Source organism: Bradysia coprophila, unplaced genomic scaffold (genome assembly GCF_014529535.1).
Source record: "Bradysia coprophila strain Holo2 unplaced genomic scaffold, BU_Bcop_v1 contig_138, whole genome shotgun sequence".
Classification (NCBI taxonomy): Eukaryota; Metazoa; Arthropoda; class Insecta; order Diptera; family Sciaridae; genus Bradysia; species Bradysia coprophila.
This window is the reverse complement of record NW_023503409.1, coordinates 9,172,961-9,196,648: the sequence shown is the minus strand read 5'-3', so window position 1 is coordinate 9,196,648 and position 23,688 is coordinate 9,172,961. Positions and strand designations below refer to the sequence as shown.

The 23,688-nt window shown below is 32.1% G+C and overlaps 1 protein-coding gene across 2 annotated transcripts in view; it reads right to left on the bottom strand.

Annotated features, from left to right (window-relative positions):
* LOC119073980 (BMP-binding endothelial regulator protein) overlaps positions 1–23,688 on the bottom strand; it is a 54,761-nt gene that overhangs the window by 16,808 nt on the left and 14,265 nt on the right. For both annotated transcript variants that reach the window (XM_037179890.1, XM_037179889.1), the window contains exons 3-4: positions 16,671–16,781; positions 9,376–9,470 (exon numbers count right to left, since the gene is read on the bottom strand). Coding sequence is in view for 1 of the 2 variants with exons in the window: in XM_037179889.1 (XP_037035784.1) it covers positions 9,376–9,470; positions 16,671–16,767 (192 nt within the window). In the remaining variant the exon portion in view is untranslated. The remainder of the gene's footprint in view (positions 1–9,375; positions 9,471–16,670; positions 16,782–23,688) is intronic.

Sequence of the window (23,688 nt, the reverse complement as noted above, 5' to 3'; positions counted from 1 at the left end):
CAATAGACTCAACAAAAGTGAATTTTTAAAATTCAAGTTTGTTGTATCAAATTTCTTTGCTAATTTTTTCAGTCATTACAATAAAAAAATATGGCAAACTATTGTACATGCAAATACAAGCACGTTTTTTGTGTGTGTACTTAAGCAAAGTATTTAAAGTTATGCATTGGGAAAAATGCGTGATTGGGTCTTGAAGTCACTATGCAATATGAAACTTATTCTAATCTGAAGCAGTTAGTGTATCATACTCGCGGAAAAGAGATTTCGTTTAAAAAGTGTAACTCTAGATTTTGATTTTCAGAGTTTTTGCTAGGTGCACGCTCGCGACCTGTAACAAACCACTAAAACACTGAACCTAGATTTTCATTTGTTAGACGAAATGTATGTGGAAACAATGTCAAACCACAAATCAAAATGTGTGTTCATGAGCGAGTGCTAATGGGGATTGATAGGGGTCTACTAGTAATTAAACCCCACTGAAATTTATCTGTTGGTGCCGATTAACATCAGTGTTAACACCCACAGATAGTATTTAAAAAAGATTCGGTAAAGAAGCGATAAAAAACGTAGAATTTTAAAAATCTCAACATTTGTTTTAAAATGCCTTTACATAGGCCATTAACATTAACACCGAAAGTCTCGTACAAACCTAATATTGGCTCATGATCAGTCAATCATTTATTTCAATTTTTTGGAATCAAAAACATAAAATTCCACACTCGCGGAAAAATGAAATCCGAAATATTTTCTGATTTGAGAGTCTAGTCAATGGAAAGCTAGTGTTTCGTTGGTTGATAAGCGAAATGCACGTAGCAACAATTACAGATACCAAATCAGAGAATATGGCGGATTTCTCTTTTTCCCGATTTTAAATGCATGTAAAACTTCATACTTCGTTAACTTTCCACAAAACTTAACCAAATTTCCCATACATAACACTACAATCAATAGACGGCAGTAAAATTTATTCATGAATTTGCTTCAGCTCTTTTTCTGCTGGGAAAATATTTCCTTATTTTCTTGAATTTACTCTCACGGAATTTGGAAAACCAACACATTTTCTGTTTTTGTGTTTTACTTGAGTGTTTGATTTCTCCATACATGAAAAATTCACACAAAAAAAACCAGTAAACCACAAAACAGAAAATGTGTCGGTTTTTTAAATTCCGTGAGTGTACCTAGATTTTAGCAAGTTTTCGATTTTTCCGAAACATATTTTTGGGGAAATTCGAGGAAAATTCGGGGAAATGTAGGAAAATTAAAGAAAATATTATCCCAAATTAGTCCTTGCTTATACGGGTGCAATTTAACAATTTTGTTTGTATGAGTCTTTTTTTTGAAAAAGACTGAAAATTCATGTCTAAATTTCATTGACGTTTACTGTAACAACTCCAACTGTAACAAATGACTCCAGAACAAATGACTAAAAATAATTTTAAGCCTTCCCAGGTACAGTACATATGATTTGCACCATCGTGCAAACATTCCCAAACTTTCTCAGCAAATTTCTGAAACCAATCTTAATTTCAGAGCTAAGCTCGCTAGATCTGAAAATCCACTCATAAAATAATCTATGAAGAACCTCCGATTGTGACAAAATTAAAATTAAAATCTTATTCAAAGTTTTTTGAAAATTTTTCTTCGGCCTGATTCGTATCGCTTCGATCAAATAAAACAACGTAAATAGCAACGAAATTATATTCTCAAAGTATGAAAAGCTAAAAAAGTACTAGATTTTAAGCAGCAACAAATGTAACCAAGTATGTTATAATAAAGAAAAATTAAAAAAATGACTCTAATATTCTCGGAACCAAAATTCTTGAAAAGTTTTCAAACACACAGATAGATTAGTTGAGCAGAGTTACAGTTGAGCTCCCGATGGTTAGGACCGAATTTAGCACATCGGTTGCATCGGTTTTCTCGAAAATGCATTAAATCGATATATTTATTATGCAATCAATAAAATAACATTCTCAACAATAAAAAAAAAATTGGCATTAATCCGGAAATTTATTGCGACCTTGTGTGGTTGGTTTAAAAAAAATATAATTATATTGAAATTCAGACATGGAATGCCAATTTCTTATTACCATGAAGGATGTACATTTACAAACGAGCACTGAAGGGTATTTGAAATATTATTTTATTATAAATGAACGAACAATCTCATTAATATTATTAACTTGAAAAACAAAAATCAAACAAAATAATTAGATTTTACATAATTTACAAACATCAACAAATTTTCTGTTTTGTTTCTAAAGTACTAAGTAAACTCTATAAAAACCATAAAAAACATTTCAACATTTCAGCTATAATATAAATCTATACACTACACACGTATAGTATATATATATAGCTCTCGTACAAACAAATCATATATTTCTTGAAATTAACATTATTTATCTTTCATCTCAACGAAAAATCATAAAATTTTGAACGACGTTTGGAATGCGGTCGTCAATTGTTTTGAGGAAATTTAGCAATCACCTTTTTTTTGGCATCAGCAGGTGTTCGTGTTTTTAATTTCTTCTCAATATTATGGACTTTATTCGAGATAATATTTTATTTATATTGTCCATATACGGCCAGAAACTTTTACAAACCGAATTAAAGTATTTCAATAAAATTAAAAAAAGAAGCAGTCAGAGCCACTAGTACAATACCCGAACAAAAATTCATCTGTAAGGTCTGGTGAAAAGTTTGCTGATAACTGATTGAAATTGATTAAACACTTTACATGATTTTGTTTGTCCATTTTTTCTATTCAACACTAGGACTAATCTTTTGATAGTCGTAACGGTCTTTGAACCAGAATTTAGAATAATCAACCTGATTTAGTACACTGCAAAATCTACAGGTTAAGGTCAGGAGATAACCAAACTGTGTAACTAAAAGCTTTGGAAACATAGTAAAATTTCATAGTTTTGAAATTTTCGAATCAAATTCTTGATCTTGAAAAACATTTGAGGCTCTACTTAGAACAATTTCATCGAAGGATGCAAAAAACATCATCCACTGAAATTAAAATTAAAAATTAAAATTTAAATTTAAAAAAATGTTCGAACTCCAAATGGCACTCTATTGTGGTCGTCATGTTCCATGAAGTGGAAGAATCGAAAATTTCTAAAAAAGATTTATTTTCAACTGAAATCATCGGCAGGTTAACTATTTCTTTCGATTGCCTGAACGCACTTATTGACTGAAAAAACAAAACTTTTCATACAAGACATCACAAAGTTACGCGCTCCTTCTCTTCCATTCCATCTTTATCGTACATCAATTTACAAAATCAAATTGCCTTTTCGATTTGTAAAACAGCGAACTTAAACTTATACAACAAAGAAAGAAAAAAAACGCATATTCTAATAGCGCTACTAATTTATGGTTGATACTATCTATTACATGCATATCTGTCTTATTAATTTTAATAAATGTTTGAGCATTCAAGAAACTTTTACGAACAGTTTAACATGACGTATATTATTAGCGCACTAATTTTATCATTTAATTTGTACTTTACTTAAACAGATCAAAATTAAATTATCTTGAAAATAATCTACGGCGCCAGTAATATATATTTATGAAATGAGTCGGTCTATTGTATACGCCGCACATCTATATATACAGTACGTATCATACGTATATGTAATGAAATACAACCCGCCACCTTAAATACCCCGCGGACATAAAAATCAATCTGTTTTCTTTGACATACAATCTTAAACACATCATCATCATTATCGTCATCATAATGTACTAACTGTGCACTGATTTTTTCTTCGCTTCGCATTTATTCACATAAAATATTTTAACATGCAACGCAACATATATATACATTCTCTCAACACTTCGTGTAAGATTTTTGTTATTAAATGCATGTTTACTGGTTTGTTTGTTATCCGATCATCATTCAATAACAAATTAAATAAAAGTTAGTCACGGAGTTGTAAGACATATCAAAAGTGGCAAAATTGACAATGGAATCAATTTAAAATTAGTTGTAACGATACCGTAGAACCCTAAAAATTGTTCAATTTGACAAGAGGAATCCGATTGAAACATGGATAAAATGTTGGGACATATTTTCGTTATAATTTTGTCATTATGAGAAAATATTCACCACGGTAGCCTAACTTCGACTTAGTTATAGCAATTGTATCGAAGAACATTTTGTCCAAAAAATTTGGTTTGTGGGTTTCGCATTCCTCGAATTGTTTTCTACGTGAAACTACGGTTGGAATTTTTATTCATTCACTCAGCTAACAAAGAAATTAGCAAATCTGAGTGATCTGAGTTCAAACTGAATTTCAGATCAGTTTATTTATACAAACCATAAGCGTAGTGGTTGTCTTCGAATCCAATCTGATACGAGAAAACCTACGATCGAATTCTAATGGATTTTTTTTTTGCTATCTTTCTCAACAGCATAAACTGAAATCATGGTAGCAATTATATAATTGAGTCAAACAAGTTTTAGCTATTGATTTGAAACCAACCGTATTATTGGATGATTAATTTATAATTTTAAAATAGAAATTAATTTAAGTTTTATCGGCACATACATAAGTTTAAATGAAAAATTTTAAAAATAAAAAAAAACTTTTATTGAAGGTTCTGATCTAGTTTATCTTGTACGCTGTACAGTTTGTGAACTTGTATTGTAAGTAATGATTTTGTTGAAGGCTTAGTAAACATTTTTTTTTAGAATTAATTATTCTCTAGTTGTGATAATTGAGTGATATGAAGGCGTTTGAGTGGTCATTACTTGATTGGAATAAATTATAAGTCGACGACAGCCGGAGTTGAATGTCCTTAAAAATCTCTAAGATTTGGATCTTAAATATCAATTTCATTTTCGGCCCTATTTATTGTTTAATGCACCCGGACTAATGACGTTTTACATACGTATACAAGCTAACATATACGTATACACTCGACCATACACATCTCATGCATACAATGAAATACAAATTTTTTGCAATACATTTTATGATACAAGATACTCTCATCATGCATTTAATCGACGTAAACAAATATAACTTCTAAGTGAAAATTTCCATCGCAATTTCCATTCGATCTAAATTAAATTCGCACATTTACTTTAGTGCCATCGTCAACAAAAAAACGAAGAAGTCTTTTTATTATTGTGGTACAGCACATTTTATTGTACACGTTCGTTCATCCGCAATATATGTGTTATTTCAGTCGATGATTGCAATGTATGTAAAAAAAAAATCGTGAAAGCCCATTCACGAAAGTATAAAAGGTTTTTCTCTCTGTGGCTTATTTAAATTTACAGCTACGAAAAAAATGTTGAATACAAGAAAGAAGAAGAAGAAAAAAAACGGCCATTTCTGACAGAGTTTTTTTCGAACAAATTCCGATTACCTCATAAAACAAGTGGTACATGAACGGCCTTTACCGACCTTGTTCATTATACATATATACCATAAATTGGTATATTTATTATTATGTCTATCTATAAAAAAGTCTATCTTTCGCTTATATTATATGAAAGTGTGCTTGTATTACAACAACGAATAGGAAAAAGAAAAAAAAAATTAATAAAAAAAAAACATATTTTAAGATGGCCAAATCACAATACAAAACAAGAGTGTGTTTGATATATAATTCTTATATTCAACCATGATTAACATTAATAATAATCAAAAGTTGAATTTTCATTCCAAAGAGTTGTTTTGCAAGACGTGTGAATTTTGGAGTGCCATGATTGGTATTTAATAAGTCTAAACTGGTTGCGGATGTTTTAAGGTATAAAAATTAAAAATATACCGTCCGTCCGTCGCGTTTGTCTTTAATCGTTCACATTCGAAAAAAAAATAACAGAGCCAGGCCAGTTCAGATTGTATGCTCAAAAACGTTGACATTTTTCTTCGTAAAAATAATTAGTGGAGCCTTTAAATAGATTCCAATTTTTTTTTTGGTTTGTTTTTGTTTTTTTTTGCTTAATCGTCGTCAATATTACGATTTTTCGTATTACTTCAGGGGTAATGAGCTTATATGTTAGATTATTTTCGATTAACATGAAATTGATGGATCGCATACATATATTCGTTAATGTAATACTATACACATGTACGTACGTATCGTGGACCGACACGCGTATATAGTAAATTCTTGACTATTTTTTAATGATGATTGATATTCCCATATGAGTTAAGGTGGATAAATTTCTGAACAAATTCTTCAATTTTTTGCCTTCTTCACTTGCAAAAAGATAAAATTGGCGCTGTTTCTTGTTTGGCTTTAAAATCGTTCTTACGCATTCTTGATTAGATTGGTGGATGTACAGATTAGGTTAGGGTTTTTACGATTACGCTAGATTCCACACTCAATCCCAAACAGGGGCTATTTAGTCGAATTAATTTGCCGAAATTCGCCAAAATTCGCCGAAATTCGTCGAAATTCGCCAAAATTCTCCCAAATTAAAAAATTCAAATTTTGAAAATTTTCTTCCAAATTTATGTTTTTTGGAATATTTTGCTAGTTTTGTGATATAGCATAACAAAAATATGCAAGAATCTACCAAATTCACAAATATATGTAAAATTCACAAAATTAGGACATTTTTCATCGTTTGGCCAAAAAAAACCTTCATGGCTTCCCGGTTAAAAATAGATTTTTAGAATGTCTTGGCCAAAAATATGTAACTAAGTTCTACGATTCTTTGAAATTTCTTAAAATCATGTATAAATTCACAAAAATTCGCAAAAATTCGTCAAAATTCGCCAAAATTCGTCAAATTCGCCAAAATTCGCTAATAATTCAACTAAATAGCCCCTGATCCCAAATCATTGAACGTTGACTGTTCCAGAGAAAAATCGAAATTTTCCTCGTTCACAAAACTGCCGAAAGATTTCAATCTATTAGAAAGGTCGATTGCTAGAAAAGCCGCATTTCAATTACAGGGAGAAAAAGTGAAATTCGAATTTTTTTCTGTTTTGTGAGAGAAAATTTTTTTAACAAATGAAAATCTAGATTTTTATTTTAGTATATTTGAGTCTTGGTGTGAGCGCGTTGCTGATGTTGCGGGCGCGTGTCTTACCGAAATTCAAGAAATAAAAATTTAGATTATCTTTTGTTCAACAAAGTTCTTGTGGAATCACTCACAAACCACAACAACTCCCAACTTAGAAAACATGGCGAAGACCAATTTTGAATATTTTACTGAGCTGTGCAACATTGATAAATTCGCGAAATGAAATTCTCCGTTAAAGTTTGCAATTATTTCTTTGACTTAAACCAACCGGGTTTTTTTTCTGGTCTCGAAATCTCAAACAAATTCTAGGTGTTCAAGGTGTTGTATTGTATTTGAGTAAAAAATATCACAAAAAAAGGTTTCATTTACAGCTATTTTCGAATATCGGAAAATGTGTCAGCATTCGTTTAGTACACACAGTGTCCAAGGTCTTCGATTTTTTTTCTTCAAAATTTTTTCTTTGAATCCATAAAGCTCTGACGGGATCCTTTCAATTTTCACTTCTATTTTGCTAAATTGAATCGAGTTCCCTAGCAAGACATTAAGCTCGGTGCGCTGAAGTTAGCTTTTTAAAATTTGCTGAAAGAAGCAAAGTTCAATCACAAATTAAATCACTAGAGAACACTAGAAAAGAAATAAAAAACTACCTCAAGGATATCCTGTGAAATGATTTGAAGGTTTGAAGGCAGGCGTCCGTCTGACGTACGTACTTAATACTTAAATGCAATTAAACACTCTTCAAATTACTATTCACTTAACGCAACTACATGCCGACAATAATCCATTCTGGATAGTGTAATGAAAATTGCTATGGAAAAGTGTTAATATATCTCAGGTATAATAGTGTCTAGATACGAAACGATTAAAAGCAATTTCTTAGGTCTAGGTAAACACACTCTGAGAGCACAGAGAATGCTGTAAGTTTGCTTCAGAAAAATATCTTTATTAATATCAATGATGTGCACAGCAAATCAATGAAAATTATTATTGTCTGTGTAATTTTCATGTAGCGCCATGATATCCATTATAAATAAAAAGAATCGGCTCCAATAATTGCTGTCTAATTAATTTAAATGTACTCATATGCTCAATTGATTCACATCGTGCGTAACATTGTTCAATAACTTGAATATAATCGCAGAATGGTTTTTAAGAGGAAAAGAGCTACCAAAATATTTCAAATTTTCAAGCGAAAGTGTTTGAGCATCATCGCAACACGTATATTCCTATATGATCTCTGATCTATACTTTGAACCGGATTTTCACATTTTGTTGGTTTGTTGATGTATGATCGTAACTTCGGAAACATTTGAACAGTGTTTAAAGGACATTGATGCAGCACAATTGCATTTGAATAGAGAATTTGTGAAGGAATGTTTTAGTTGCATAGATATACCCGACAAGAAAAATCAATCAAGCAACTATAGCTGTAAGATAAATTTATGGTAAATTTCTGTTCTATGATTTGTTCCACTTAGTGATTCTGTGTAATTATTTCATTACTGAAGAATGCTCGTCCATTCTAACACTGCGTCGACGAGCGCATATCATAGAAATGATGGAAAATTAAACCAACAACAACGAAAAATGCGTAATACAACAACAATAACAACAACAACAAATAAATCACTTACGAAACATAGTTTTTCAACAAACCAACACAAATCTTTTCGTATATTTCGCCATAAAAATATATAATAAAAATAATAATAATGATAACATGATTCGATGTTAATTGGATGATATGCAAAAAAAAAAATCTGTATTCAAAATAGGCGCCATCGTGACGCGATATTCTAGTTGCCATATTAGAGTCCGGAATATTATTTACAACATTTGAATAAACACGCAAAACATAGGGAACATAATTAATTTGCACACAAAAAAAACATCGACGAAATAAACTTAAATCTTCATAAAATTTTATGGTAATTTATGCCTGCAGTGAATGGCATGGATGACGTATCACTTAATCGAAACTGTGTTGGAAGGATATTATATGCGATTATGGATGCTGGATGTTGTGATGAATGTCTACGCTAGACAGCTTTCCTATCTATTTTTTTTTTAAACAAAAACGATTCTTTCTAGGCTCATCAATATTCATTCATTGCGTCAGAGATATCGATTTAAGATATTTATAAAAAATATCACAGATTTTGATCCTTTTGAAATGTTGGTTACTATAAAATATCTGTCTCCGCAATTCAATTCTTATCCTTTGACAAAAGGCTAGCGCGTGTCACAACATAATTAGCAAATCTACTACTTCGTTTGTTAAACGCATCACTCAGGGTCTAACTGGTATTGATAGAAATCTAATTAGGCAATACACAAACCAACCAAACAATAATAGTAGAAAATTGACTTACCTGACAAATACACTTGAAACAGGTCATATCCTTAATGTTAATTGTATTAACTGGAACAATTTCACCTTCATTTGTGCAGCTCTCTCTTCTCCCCACTGAAAATAAATTTAAATTTAATTTTAATAACAGCATGTGATGTGTGTTGTATTGATGGGATTGTTAATGTCGTGTGATGGCTAAGAAGAATTAGAAATGGAAAAATATTTGGAAATACCCCGATCGCTCAAACGACAAACTATCGGTCCATTCAATTGATCTACTTGAACGCAATAATTCGACCGAAAAGTCATTCCACGGAAGAAAATTTACATTTTTGTTTTGGCTGTAAAGAGTGATTATGGTGAAAAGATGATTTATGTTCTCTTGCATTTTTCTTGCATAAACAAAAATTGTAATCAATTGAAAGAAGACGAAGAAATAAAGTTTCTCACAGCTACAGATGAACCTCAATATTTTATTTCATCAGTCGGTCGGTGTATTTGCGAATATATTCATAAGACGAGTAAATTGAAACAGTCCAGTCTACATTATAGCAGAGTAATTTCAGTTCATATTCAAATACCAAAAATTGTATTCGTGTGTACTCGCGAACGATAAATAGAAATATTCAAATAAAATATGCAAATTTGCGGACGTGATTATTGATGCTATTCTGACAGAGTTTATTGCTAGCGTTATAGCATCTATTCAAAAGCATTCCATTCCATTCGAAGGGGCTGATATCAAACCACAACGCAAATATCACTCTTCGCTGAATTTCTAAAAGGGGATTAGATGAGAACGTTCTATATGAACCGAGAACGAAAATAGAAATTCAAAGAAAAAAAATCGACAAAAATATTTGTCTGACTAGTGCCATTCTTCACACATTTTATAATAATTTCGCGGTACTAAAATTTGAAGAACCTAATGTTTGTCTACCAATGAATACGCAAAGACGAATTTTAAAAACCTTTTAACAATGTCAATACACCATACATTCGTACACAGTATAAACGAAAGCACAAAATAATATTTTTTTTGTGAACATTATCTGGTTTTATAACCCTTGTGCTTGTGTATCTTTCAACCAAAATCGTTTGTGCCTGCATAGAGAGTATGGGTATGTATACAGTTTGTTAGCGCCGTCATAAATCTTAATAGAATTCTTCCGTCTCAAATTTGTAATAAATTTATGCGTTAAAGGAACGAACAAAAAAAAATTGTATTTTCAGTCCCAATTACCTGAAGAGGTTTTGATGGCTTTTTGCGTATTTTAGCTGAGGAATTTGAAAATGAATTTAGATAATGAGCCACCGTATGATCAAGTGTCTACACAGCACGTAACTAATAAAAATTTTGCATAAATTGTCAACGTTAAAATGATTAAGCAATCCCAAATTTGTAGAAAAACAATAAATAAAAATGACAAGTGAATTCATCTTAAAGATTCAAACGATCTTAAAACATAAACACAAAAGAAAAAAAAAGAACGAAAAAATGCGAGATCCGCGTTCTTGTTCATTATTTCTGGTTATTTTTTTATTTGTTTGTTTATTTTTATATACTCGATTCTGAAAGATATTTAAGATCAAAGGTGATTCCATAATTTGGTCAGAAATACCTTTTATTAAGTGTTGAAAGGAATTTTTACTCATAATGCCGTTATCAACGATAATTAACCGACAAGTTATTACCGATGAATGTTTATCGGCCGAATATTGTGTTAGGCTATTCTATGGAGCGGAAAGGCACATCCTGCTGCAATGGTTATTTTCTTTTTGTTTATTTTATTATTAGGGGTAGAGTCAATCAATTGAACACGAGCCGGATACTGTGTGCACACCACTCAGTACAATTTCAAACATTTATTGCACAACAGCAATATTTTAGGATCACACTGTCTCATCGTAAAACTAGAAAAATAAGCGCAACCATTTCCGAGATAGCCTTCACATACTGTTTCTGCCAACACAATTTAACAAAAATTTAGAATTAGAATATAAGTAAAAAAAAATCAGAAAGTGTAAAGGTGACGCAAGTCCTTATCCTTGTGTCTTGTGTATCACAAATTTTAACGAAGAAATTTCAACTCAATAAAACGAGCCATCAGAACAGTCGGAGCGTTTGCTGCGACTGAGCCCCGTACAAACCCGTATATCTATTGCGTACGTGACCCTAGTGCGTCTGTCACCCTACTTTGACCGTAAGCCTATGCGCCGGTTAAAGTAGTTAAAGTAAAATTATTATGTAATGTGTACATCTTAGAAATTGCGCATAGCGCAATTACGAAGCCCCGTACGACGTTGCTTTCAAATAAAACAAAACTTTCAAATAGCCCTAAAATTTTAATTTATTGAGTATAAATACACATAGGGCCTAGTATCGGCCTCAGTCCGAGGATCCAATTTTTTTTTTTCAACTACATTCTATTCGGCCTTTGATTACCTTCCAAATGAAACAAAAAATACGGAAAACGGATGAAATTTGCTCGAGTTATATGTAAAATACACATAGGGCCCTAGTAGCGGCCTTAGTCCGAGGACCCAAATTTATTTTTTTTTTCAACTACATTCTATTCGGCCTTTGATTACCTTCCAAATGAAACAAAAATTACGAAAAACGGATGAAATTTGCTCGAGTTATATGTAAAATACACATAGGGCCCTAGTAGCGGCCTTAGTCCGAGGACCCAAATTTATTTTTTTTTCAACTACATTCTATTCGGCCTTTGATTACCTTCCAAATGAAACAAAAATTACGAAAAACGGATGAAATTTGCTCGAGTTATATGTAAAATACACATAGGGCCCTAGTAGCGACCTTAGTCCAAGGACCCAAATTTAATTTTTTTTTCAACAACATTCTATTCGGTGTTCGATTATCTTTCAAATGAAACAAAAATTACGAAAAACGGATGAAATTTACTCGAGCTGTATGTAAAATACGCATTGGGCCCTATAAGCGGCCTTAGTCCGAGGACCCAAATTTAATTTTTTTTTCAACAACATTCTATTCGGCCTTTGATTACCTTCCAAATGACACAAAAATTACGAAAAACGAATGAAATTTACTTGAGTTCTATGTAAAATACACATAGGGCCCTAGTAGCTTTTCACTTCTAAGGCACTAACTCACGGTCCACTCACCCGATTTTAAAAAACTTTTTGACAATACCTATCATTTGCCGTGTCATTTACATTTCCATCGTTTATTTTGCCATAAATATCACCAAAAGACCTTAAATCACTTAGGTGGCCCTAACTCACGAAGGGCCGACCCGAATATGCCCATCTTCGAACTTAGCCTCACTATTTTGACTATTTTTGAAATCGGATTTGATTTACTCAAGATATCGACGTGACAGACAGACGGACAGACGGCCCAAATTTTTATTGCGGATTCGTCATCTATGAACATAGGCAAACACTTTGCCCTTACCGTCTGCTTCGAATTCCATCAATTACACACGGCATCGTAATCCTATAAGCCCCTTCGCACTTCGTACGGGGCTAAAAATTGCATCACAAGTAGCAGATGCTGAGAAAACCCTCACCACTTTAAAGACTTTAAAATTTAAAAACACGAATTGAAGTTTCCATGTTGGCGTCTCATGTTTCTTAGACTCTGAAGTACTTGATTTGTTATTTACTTAGACCAACGTTCATCACATTCAACTAAATCTAGTACTTCGAGGCCAATTGATATTAAGTAGATAAACAGAAAATAGAATTGAATTAGGAAAAAATTCTAATTTTGGATGCAAAATTGCTATTTCAAAAAAATGTCTTTGTCCTATTTTTATCCTAAATCCACCCACATGCTGCTTCGTACAAATGGATATTACAACATTCTTCGATTTTTTATGCGAACATTAAACGTACCGATGTTTAACAACTATATTCCGAACAATTACCACCCCCTATCACATTCCAAACATAAAGTCAACGATGACTCATAAGCTTTACGAACGAGATACATAAAAGTTAACGAAAATAGAATTCAACTCTGGAGTTTACTTGGATGACTCATATCATATCAATATATTATATTCTGTTAGAATGCATTTCCTACAACAACAAAAAAAGTGAAAACAAACAGTTTCAAAAAACCGAGAACACTATGCATAACAACGAAATCAAAAGAAGTGAAACATTTTACCTACAAGAAGTAACGCATTCAGTTTTCGTATTATATACAATTCTTTAAAGTGTATTAAGATAAGAGATAATAGAACGCACTTTGAACAAAAATGGTAAATGGTGGCGTTAAAAGTAATTTTTTTGTTTCGTCAATGAAGATTTCCCAAAAAAAAAAAAACGAAGAAGACATGCTCTGTTCTTCTTATCTCACGACGGAATCATGAATGAAATTCTTTTAGAAAAAAAGAACACACACACAACACTTCAACGTGTTTCTTTAACCTTTGATTTATTGTGCATCGTAAATGTTAAAAAAAAGGTAAATGCAAAGGTATGGTATGTTTGGTTCGAGTGGTTCGAAGTGAATATCTGATGCACACACATTACCTTTCTGCAGGTTCATTAATTAAAATTCCAAAATTTCAAATTCGGATTTAGGATTCCATTTCTTTGTTACAGAATTCTTTGATCTTCCTTCAATAAGTTGCTAGAGATTTTTGTAGGCGTCTGGGTACCTAGAGATCTGGCGGTCATCCAGTCCAAGTATCAATTTCGGGGTATTATTAAACAGTTTCGTTTTTACGTCTATGCTACGGAATGATCTAATTATGTCTAGGTAAAAAATAAGAGGTTAAATGTATGATGACTTATACGGGCGTTTACCAATTGTAGACATAACTAAGTCAATAATTTTGTGCAACAGCAGTTTAAGTTTACACACTGTCATAAAGCTATATATTTCTCTCTAGTTGAATGGATTTTCGAAAAATATTGTATATTGAGGCATAAGATCACACACAGAAAACATTACAGCAAAATATCCAATATTTTTTTCATAAGTGAGAACATTGTTTGTTTGTTTGGTTGCTTGCTCAACAATTATTGAATAGTGTGGGAAAAACACAGAATTGAAAATTTGTAGCTGAAGAGTTTCTATCGCGATAGAAGTCAGTTTCGTCGAAATATTACACAAATTTGAATAAAACTTTCATTCGTCTGAAAATGTATACGAACAAGTGGCCGTGAATGTACTCAGTCTCCCTTTTACCATTCATCAATAGATCTTATGAATTAGGAAATCGCATCTGACGACACCTTTATCAATCTACAGACTCGATAGAATTTTGTTAGTGGCCCTCCGGCTACTATCTATACATTCATTGTGAAGCTAAAAAGCTGTTGCTATTATGTTGATACACCTCTTTCCTTGAATATTTACAATAACTTAATGTTATCTATGCATGCAAAGAAGTATTATTAACAATAACACGGCTATTGTACATCTATGATGCATATAAGATGCGAGATATGAATTTCTTATTATTTTTTTTTTATTATTATTTCTTGTAATTATTTATATTATAGATATATGTGTAGTACGACTACCACCTATAGCACAAATTATAATATACAACAAACGATAAAGTAGCAAATAAATTTTCAAACAGTATTGTCTCGTTATTTTATTTATAATTTTCACTTGTTATAACATCTACTTTATGGTTTACATTTTGTTTGTTTGATAAACAAAAAGTTAAGATAAATATAATGAATTTACGCACGCCGTCTTGAAATAATTTTCGCAAAATGATATCAATTAATAAATTTTATAGAAAAGAAACGAGAGAATTATTTTCAGCAAAATTGTCTTGGTTGAATTACGCGAAGCAGATTTTTTTTTTCTTCTTCTTCGTATAGACTAAAAATAAACCGAAAACTTATCCATTGTTATTTTTGATACACCCCCGTGTTGGTAGAATCTATTATAATTACGTACATACGTAAGAAGCGCATATACTTAGATCATTCGAACGGATTGGCTTCATTAAAAAATGTTTTTCGGTTTAAAACGATTCAATAAATCGATCTGTAGATATTGATGTGGTGTGGTATAGTCATCTGTTTAATATAGTCATATCCATACTGTTTATACAATCCATTTTTTTGTTGTTGCACGACTCTTAGTTTGATAAGTTTTGACTAATCCATTTACGAATATAATTTTAAAAAATCAGAACGAATAGCGCGCAATTAAAAAATATTTCGAAAAAAATATTTACTTTTAGTTCTTCGAACTCGCGGCAGGTTCCGTTCATTGAATTGGGTTTTTTTTTTCTTCATATATTTTGTTTTCTTTCAATCGCAATCGAAAAACTTATAAGCTCCAAGAATTAAATTCTTTTAAATCGTCGTGTAACTAGCAACCGCATGCACACTTTTTGAGTATAATTCTGCAAAACAATTCCGAATACATTGGGGGGAGCTAGTCGAGTGTTATAAAGTCACGTTCAATCAATTTCTAATTTAAATAATTGTCCGAAGAAACCAAACATATCGTATCAGCTAGAACGTATACATGACATCAATGGAATTATAGTCCGTACATACATATATGTGTGTACGCTTTTATTAAACAAAAAAAAAATAATCGTAGCTCGTTCACAAACAACATTGCATTGCGACGATAACAATCTCATCATTATTAAAATCAGCTACCTGTTTTACTACCTCAGTGGGTTCTGCTGGTTGCTTATAATATATATATTTGCCAAGTTGTATTGGTTGTATATATAGCTATACATCCATTCAAACAGTCAAGATATAATTTTCTTATTTTTTATTTTCGATTTGACCTGTCCCGTATAGAATATACTCATATTATAAGTGTGTGCTAACGTTCAATAGATATATAAACGTTATCTAATAGCTTGCTGGAAGATTTTATAAATTGCATTTGAGTGTGCAATTTATAATCATAAAAAATCGATTCTTAGATTAGTTTATGTATTTATGATAATGAAAGGAATTTGTTACTTTTTATGGCCTCTCCATAAGAAAATTATCATTCAAAAATTTCTAGTTTTTATTTTTTATATTAAATATTCTTTTCCATCGCAAGGAAATCAAATTAATTTAAATTATTCCATACGATTTGAATTTCGTTATGACGAGAGACTACGTAGGTATACACATTTTATGTATTGTTTGTATATGTATATAGGTGTATAGGTGCGTGTGTTCATACATATTTGAGAGAAATAAATTTAATTTAAAAAAATGTTCGGTTCGAATTTTTGGCGTTTTTAGTATTAATTAGGGTAAATTTAGGATGCGAATATATCTTATTCTATATTATGCGAAATGATTAAGAAATTAACATAATAAACAACTCACTTATACTCTCGAGAGCTGTCACACTCCATAGTCTAAATATTAATATGATGAAGAATCCAGCGACACGTTTAGTTCCGGCTTCCATTTTATTTAGCATAATTTGTCTTCTACCTGAAAAAATAAAAAAAAAAAATAAAATTATCGTCACTACGAATCTTAATATATATATATGAACAAGAGACGAAAGAAAGAAAAAAAAAACGTCGAAAAAATAATTTAATAGCGTAATTTGTATGTTTGATACTTCTATTTCTCTTAAACGATCGCGCAGTTTTTAAATTATACATTTTCTCGAAATATATTTTCATCTATCTTCAGCTGGTACGTGGACAAAGTGGAGAATATGAAGTGGTATGTACGCGATACTTTAAATTTTATTGTAGAAATTGGGTTTTACTACATTTATCGATCAACGAGAAGTAACAGGCCAATTTCTACATTTGAATTGTTCACTATCGAGAAAAGATCGAGATTAGGTACTCTCACCCGTAATTTAAATTTTATTGATTCAAGGGGACACATTCGACTATTGTTCGAATTTAGATGGTAAAAAAAACTCTGGCAAACAACTGTCATTTTCTTTGCAGAATGCCTGCTGATTGATTTTCTCTTGTTACAAAAAATGTTTCACTTAACGCTTTTATAAGGAGACATACATAAAGGATTTCCGCGATTCAGTGTTGCCAGACAGAGCTGCGGCTCAAACAGTATGCTTGGGAAGTTATGCTCTATCTCCATTTAGGTGATGTATTTGAGGGACCGTTATTACATTCCATACATCAGAAATTGAATATGTATGAAGCTATCAACGATTTTAAACAAATTTTGTCAGAAATATCCGACGGCCCCAAGATATTGAAACGCTAGTTACGATAGAATATTTCCAGGATGTATAGAGATCATATGCTTTGGAGCTAATGGTTTGTTTTGCCGAGGATTTATTTGCAAAATGAGATGCTAACAAATCAAAAGCCGTACATGGTGGTGTCTTATGGGGGTTTGAAAGCATCTACGATGAAATATGAGAAGTTGAAATGTTTAAGTGCCCGTATTTCATCGCATATGCATCCAAACCCCATAAGACCCTATTTGGCCCAAAAGCACATAAAATTACCTTTCAAATGATACCCCACACCACCATGTACGGCTCGTGCAACTAGAGAAATTTTGGTAGGAAAAGTGCAAGTTTTCTGTTGAAAACTTCAACTGCACATATTTCAGTGTGGATTAATTTTAAAACCAACGAGTCTCTATTCGGCTCAATAGTTCATGTGATTACCTTTCTAATGACACCCCACACGACCCTGTACGGCTCGTGTACCCGGAGAAATTTTGGTAAGAAAAGTGCAAATTTTCGGCTTTCGATCACCTTTCACCAGCCATAAAAGCTTTGAAGAATTTTTTTGAGAGTGGTTTTGGCTTCTAGGGTCGAAGTCCTTTCTAGGTACCTATAAAAAGTTCCACCAGAAAACACGCCCGATTTCGGTAGGCTGTTTTTCAAAAGAATCCCTCTTGAGTAGTTCGGAAGATACTGCACTTACGTTCTTTGGTGATGCCACAGACGAAAATGAGTCAAATGCTGTAGTCAATTTTTTTTTCGATTAGGTCCTTACTAGGTATAAGAAGTATATGAAACATGTGACTATAAACGGCTTTTACCCATCAACCAAAACACAAGTCGGCGCCTCCGACTTAAGTACACTTAGTACAGTAGGCTTTTTCATAAAATGTATTAATTTGGCTAATCGAAGGAGCTATTTTAGTTTGTTCAATCAAACCGTCTGACTCACTTCATTTATTTGAATCTAAATTGTTATCGTATGTACCCCGTATCTATCAAAATTCTCCTTTAAATTTTTCGTTGTTTTTCGAAAGTTAAAATTTCTAGTATTAGTTTAATTCAGTTCATATTTCTTAACAATAATGCCACCCCAGACTAATCAGAAAACTGAATCTATAACGCATGGGCTATCGTCGACGCTTCCGGCTTCTCCACCGCCACCACAAGGCAATCCAGGTCTCATTACGTGGTATTTTCCGGTAACGGGGATAACCGTTGGACAACCGATAACAGCAACTCAAACACCAATTAACTGGACTATTCCGCAAGGCCGACATCCAAGTCAACCGCCTATCACGAATTTTTTTACTTTACTGGAAAGAACCGTTAGACAAGAAACACCGACAACGGGAACTCGTCCAAAACAACCAACTCTAATTCAACCAACCATACCATCGTTATTGCAAAATCCAGATCGTAGCGCGGTACGTGTTCAATATGAAGCGAGGGTACATGATCGGAATCAATATCGAGTAGTGTCGGAAACTTTAACCGAAGAAGTAAGACAAGAAGGTCAAGCCAATGGGACAACGGTTCGAGAACGAATACGCGTTAGGACTGATTTAGAGCGTAGATTTTAATATTCTTGTAAAATAAAATTTTATCAAAAAAATGCAATTCAATGAACATTATGGATGTTATTTACAGACAGTGAATGATAATTTCAAAACTACATATACACCCTGTCGTGTGCCATTTCATGGGCTTGCTTTATTTTTCAAATCAACTGCTTAACAACACAATATTAGCGCCAGATGCAACCAAATTGACAGCCTTTCCAGGCTACATTCGCATACAGATTTAATTTCTCCAGAAATACAATTGAACAATAGAAACCACTTATGATAGAAAATCGGCGATGACCTTACGAGCAAATCGAAAGACTGACAAAGTCATTCTTCCACGCACATCTTTCGCGGTTACATTTTTATCAACAGCCAAACATCCTTCTGTTGCTCATTTTATTTTATTCAAAATATTGTTTATTAATGAGTTCACTGTTTGATATTATTTCAAACTACGTGACATCACGGTTTACCATAATTTATGACGTTTTTATTTTAATTATATACGAATATTATAAAACCTCGGTTGATGCGCGGCTATTTGTTGATTTTAGTATCTGACCGTGTTTTTACTGGTCTATGTTGATATAATTTAATATATAAAAATTCTTATACGCGACATGAGACCAGATATTTTAAATTATTTAGCACAGAATATAAGACAACAACAACAACACATTTTACGGCCCAATTTATTGGTTTATTTGACAAGATGTGATTCTGTCGAACCACGAGTTCCAGAATTTTGTATACAAAATTTTTAATTAATTTTTTTTTGGTCATTTAAATGTCTTCATTGAACCATCGTCTGTCGTTTGATACGGTTTATTACACATACTTCTAGAACGTGCAAGTTTAACGAGCTGATAAAATTATCAAATTGATATGAACGCTTAGGTATTCACTTTCATCGGCCGTCATACAAATTCCTGGATGGTATAAAATAGGGAAGTTAATAATTGGCGGGAGAATCTGTCCTCTTGTTTTAGTTTAATGAACACCAACATAAAATTATTGTTCTGGTTGTGTCTAACGTTCCTGGCTGGCTTAACCACTGCCATATATGAATATATAATAGGCAATTTGGGGGTCCCACCTCAACAATTCCATCGATTTAAACTGTTTTCCGGTTAAAATTATCTTTTAATTATTTCCGTTAACTGCTTACACTTTTACCATATTAATTCAGCCGAGAATTAAAACTCTAAAATCATAAATTGATGAACCCACCTTCATCATTCAATGAAAATTGCGAATTATATGTTGATTGCTTTCGATTTGTGGATCGAGGCAGTGAAAGCAAATCTATTGGTATGATTGCATCGAAGAAATAGATATTAAATTTGATACCAGCGACCGATACCGAATTATTTTCAAAACAAAATATTGTAAATTTTTAGTGTCTTAAATGTTTGCTATTAGGTACAATATAGACGTACTTTCGTTGGAGCTCCGTTTGGTAGCTTCCCGGATTGCCGGACTGAAACAGTTTGCCTGCTAGTCCTAATGCGAAAGTGAGATTTTATTTAAATTTAAACCCCTTGCGAAAGCTGATTATTACATAGCAATTTGCCACCTGCGTAAATGATTCATTACATGCAGACTATTTTCCTCATTCATTCATTTTCCTCTGTGGAAATCAACTTTTGCACGAGTAGTAAACCAGAATACATTGGATGCTTCTCCGTATTTCATTACGTCAGAAACAGTTTTGTTATACTTGCAAACTGAGTCGTGTGTTTTTGAGCATTTTTCTTTGGCAAATGTCTTTTCAACAAGTGTAGAGTTTGTATATCCGAGCCGAAGGCAAGATATACAACTACAGTTGTCGAAAAGACAGTTGCCAAAGCAAGTTTCTCAAAATCACATGAAGGTTGTTACTTGTGACGTTGCTTTTATCACAAAATTGTTACCTCTTGTAATGAATTACTTTCTAGCATCCAATGTAACCTACTATTGTTTCTATAACACTCGGCAATTAATTAAACAAGTGACATATTAGACGAAAATGTTATTCGCGATATCGCGGCGCAAAATAAACCAGACAGGAACGGTATATTTTTGAAAAGTCAAATAAGGGAGATTGGAGCGGTTTACATCATAAAAATGAATTTCATGTGTGAGCTGCCATGATCGCGATACGATGGATACAAGGAAATCAATGCCAGAACCAGAAATGTTTGAGAAGTCCAGCGCTTGTTTCGCGATGTAAATTCCGAAAGTAGCAGAGAAAATTTTTGAAAGGGCGACATGCATTTGAAAGAGCTGCAGCTATCAGGTTTCAATGGAGAATAAGAAAATTTTATGTGATTTTTGGTCATAATTTTTAAATTTATAACGAAAAATTTAAGAGTTTTGGGATTTTATTATTCTGTTTCGGTTCAAAACGTAAAAAAACCTCACAGCTGCTGCTATTTTGTAATGGTTTTTTTGCTGTCCAAAGTATTCGATTTTAATAACTCTAGAAAAGTAATATAATTCCTTATATGATGAATATTAAATAAAATAAAAAGTTTTTATTGTTTTCAATTCAATTAAATAAGACGAATTGGGACGTTTCATCGCTAAGCTTTTTTTCTTCTTCTTCATGTTCTGGTTGTGCTGTTGTCATTCTGTACGTTTTGTTAAGTTATAAGAATATGAGACAGAAATTTAATCAAATTTATATGGTTTAAGTATTATATTGACAACGCAATTTATATATCGTTATATAACCTTTTATAGTGTTATATTTTATACAATTTTATTTATACAATTTTAATAATTTAACGTTACATTGACAACACAGAGATATAGAATTGTGTATAGATATGAAAAACGTTCTCATTCCCAATATTTAACTCCAAGAAAATATTAAATTGTATAATAAATTAGATATCCAAAAAAGGCGGAACACTGTCTGCATTTATTAAACTTTAAAACAATAAGAATTTATATATTTTTCGTTTAGTTTTTACTTTGTTGAATAAATAATCGAAGAATTAATTACATTAAATTATAATACATAATAATACATTTGATATGAATTAATTTATAAATTTATAAATAATTGTTTGGTTAAAATTACAATAATTTTTTTTTATCGTTCATTTCATTCTTTCGTTTGATAGATGAGATATTGAATGGAGCCAGAGATAATTTTTCGTTCTGCTAAACCAAAGGAAACAAAACAACTTAAAAAAAATTTGTTGTATTCCGAGAGTGTTGGAGCATTGTAAGTTATAAATAAAACGCTTTACATTCAATATAAAATGTTTTTTTTTATAATAAATAATGTTTATGTCTGGATTGATCAACAAAAGATAAATATGTTAATGGAATTAAAATTTCAATAAGCACATTTTTTTGCCCCAATTAATGCCAAGGTCGTTCCATAGAGAGAAAAAAACAACGAAAATATCTACCTAACTAAAGACTCTATTCAATTGCAACTTATGTTCATCGGTCATACCAAAATATAAAAACAATTTTTTTTTTGGCAGCAACTTAGGAGAGTCAACGATTTATTCAATATAGAGATGAACAAGCCAGATTTAATTTCGATTGCATTAGGTGCAAAGATTTGGATCTGTTTGATCTTGTCTCACAATGACCTCTTTGCTACGTCTGTAAGTTCAAAATTTCGCGATGAAAATGGGAGTTTTCTAAAATTTTATCAAATTTACCAACTCACCAGATAGGGAAGCATATTAGCTTCATTTCTGTAAATCAACTTTTGATGCCTTTGTTTTACTGACGAACATGTATATCACCATCTGCGTCAGATTGACACAAAATTCACATTAGTTGTACATGCATTTTACTGGCTTTCACTGGAGCTCATCCCTTATTTTTGCCGTCGCTCTATATAGCATAATGTATGGTCCGTCCGTGAACGGTGAATTTCAAATTTACTGAACAAGTTTTCCTAATTCAATTTCTAATTCCCATTTCCTTAATCCTATTTTTGAGACCATCTCTCCATGTTTCACTGAGAATCTGATTTGTGGATAATCCCACATTTAGGGAGAGAAGGGTGAGTTTCCACAGGTTTTCTGATTTAGTAGTTTGTTTAACAAATGAATGTCTAGATTTTTTGTTTTAGTATTTCATCAAAAATTCAGAAAATAAAATCTAGATTTTTATTTGTTCAACGAAATTCTGGTGTTATCAATTAAAATCACAACAATTCCCAAATCAGAAAACATGTCGAATTTTACTTTTCTCTTCCTGTCATTCATTTCTAATAAAGCTATTCATATTGATGAGTATTGGGATCGGAGTTAGCTAAAGTATTGATGGTTATTAATTACGTCTTCAACGATCTTTCTAAAACAAGGCATCAGAACAGTCGGAGCGTTTACTGCGACTTAGCCCCGTACGACCCGTAATCCTATTTCGTCCGAAACCGTATAATACGTCCGTAGCCGTAATTTGCCCGAAACCCTAATACGTCTACAACCCTTTAATGCGTCAAATTTACTGAAAGTGTTCATTTTTAAAATTGCGCATAGCACAATTACGAAAGCCCGTACGAAGTACCTCAAATCAAACCAACTATTTACGACATTATTTTAGAAACCCAAAATTTTTTGCCAACTTTCCATTGAGTATTCAATTACATCTCAAATGA